General features: G+C 54.7%; 1 protein-coding gene across 1 annotated transcript in view; it reads left to right on the top strand.

Moving 5' to 3' along the window:
- Positions 1–439: 439 nt before the first annotated feature.
- PHALS_08158 (dna replication licensing factor) overlaps positions 440–647 on the top strand; it is a gene marked incomplete at both ends in the record, with an annotated part of 1,368 nt that continues 1,160 nt past the window's right edge. Inside the window, one exon of the mRNA XM_024723456.1 lies at positions 440–647. This exon is cut by the window's right edge and continues 639 nt beyond it. Within this exon, the coding sequence (XP_024574431.1) occupies positions 440–647 (208 nt within the window).

The raw sequence follows: 647 nt of genomic DNA on the forward strand, positions 1-647 counted from the left end.
TTTGCTGGTCGTGGAGGCGACCGTAATTCGAGAAGCCATGGAAGATATCATCGATTCCGCGGGCAAGCATGCTCGACGCCCCACGATGGAAGGAAGTCAGCTGTATGCTGAGGCACTGAAAGCGCGGTTGGGTGACATCGTCACTGTTCGCTTAACGACGGGGACGCGTGTTACGGTCCCGAAGGTCCCTGTGGACCTCGGAGTCAAGTTCCTTGACTTTGATACCGTGGAACGCTGTCTAGTCTTAGAACTTGGATGCAAAGTATGACCCCATCGTAGGAATGGCATGGTTGGAACACCATAAGCATGGATTGATTGGAGGTCAAAGACCTTGGGCGCTACGCGCACGTCTCCTGATCATGAACCCACCTCTACTAGGGAACAAAATTGCTATTGGCGAGAGCACTGAACCGAGTCGGTCGACGTGCTGGACATTGGAATGTTCGAGTTGGTAGACATCAACGGTTCATTGGACAGGAGTCCTGAGCGTGGCTTGGGGGGTGATCGTGGAGCGGGACGTAACCCAGTAAGCGTTGCTCAAGTTTCGGAGCAGTCGCTGCATGTCATGCGTGACATGATCGGCCAAGGACCGAGGCATCGAGGGCGAGGCTCCCGTGATGCACGTGAAGTGGCACGTAAACCACTGA

This window comes from Plasmopara halstedii (assembly GCF_900000015.1).
Source record: "Plasmopara halstedii genome assembly, contig: Scaffold_322, whole genome shotgun sequence".
In the NCBI taxonomy this organism is placed as follows: domain Eukaryota; phylum Oomycota; class Peronosporomycetes; order Peronosporales; family Peronosporaceae; genus Plasmopara; species Plasmopara halstedii.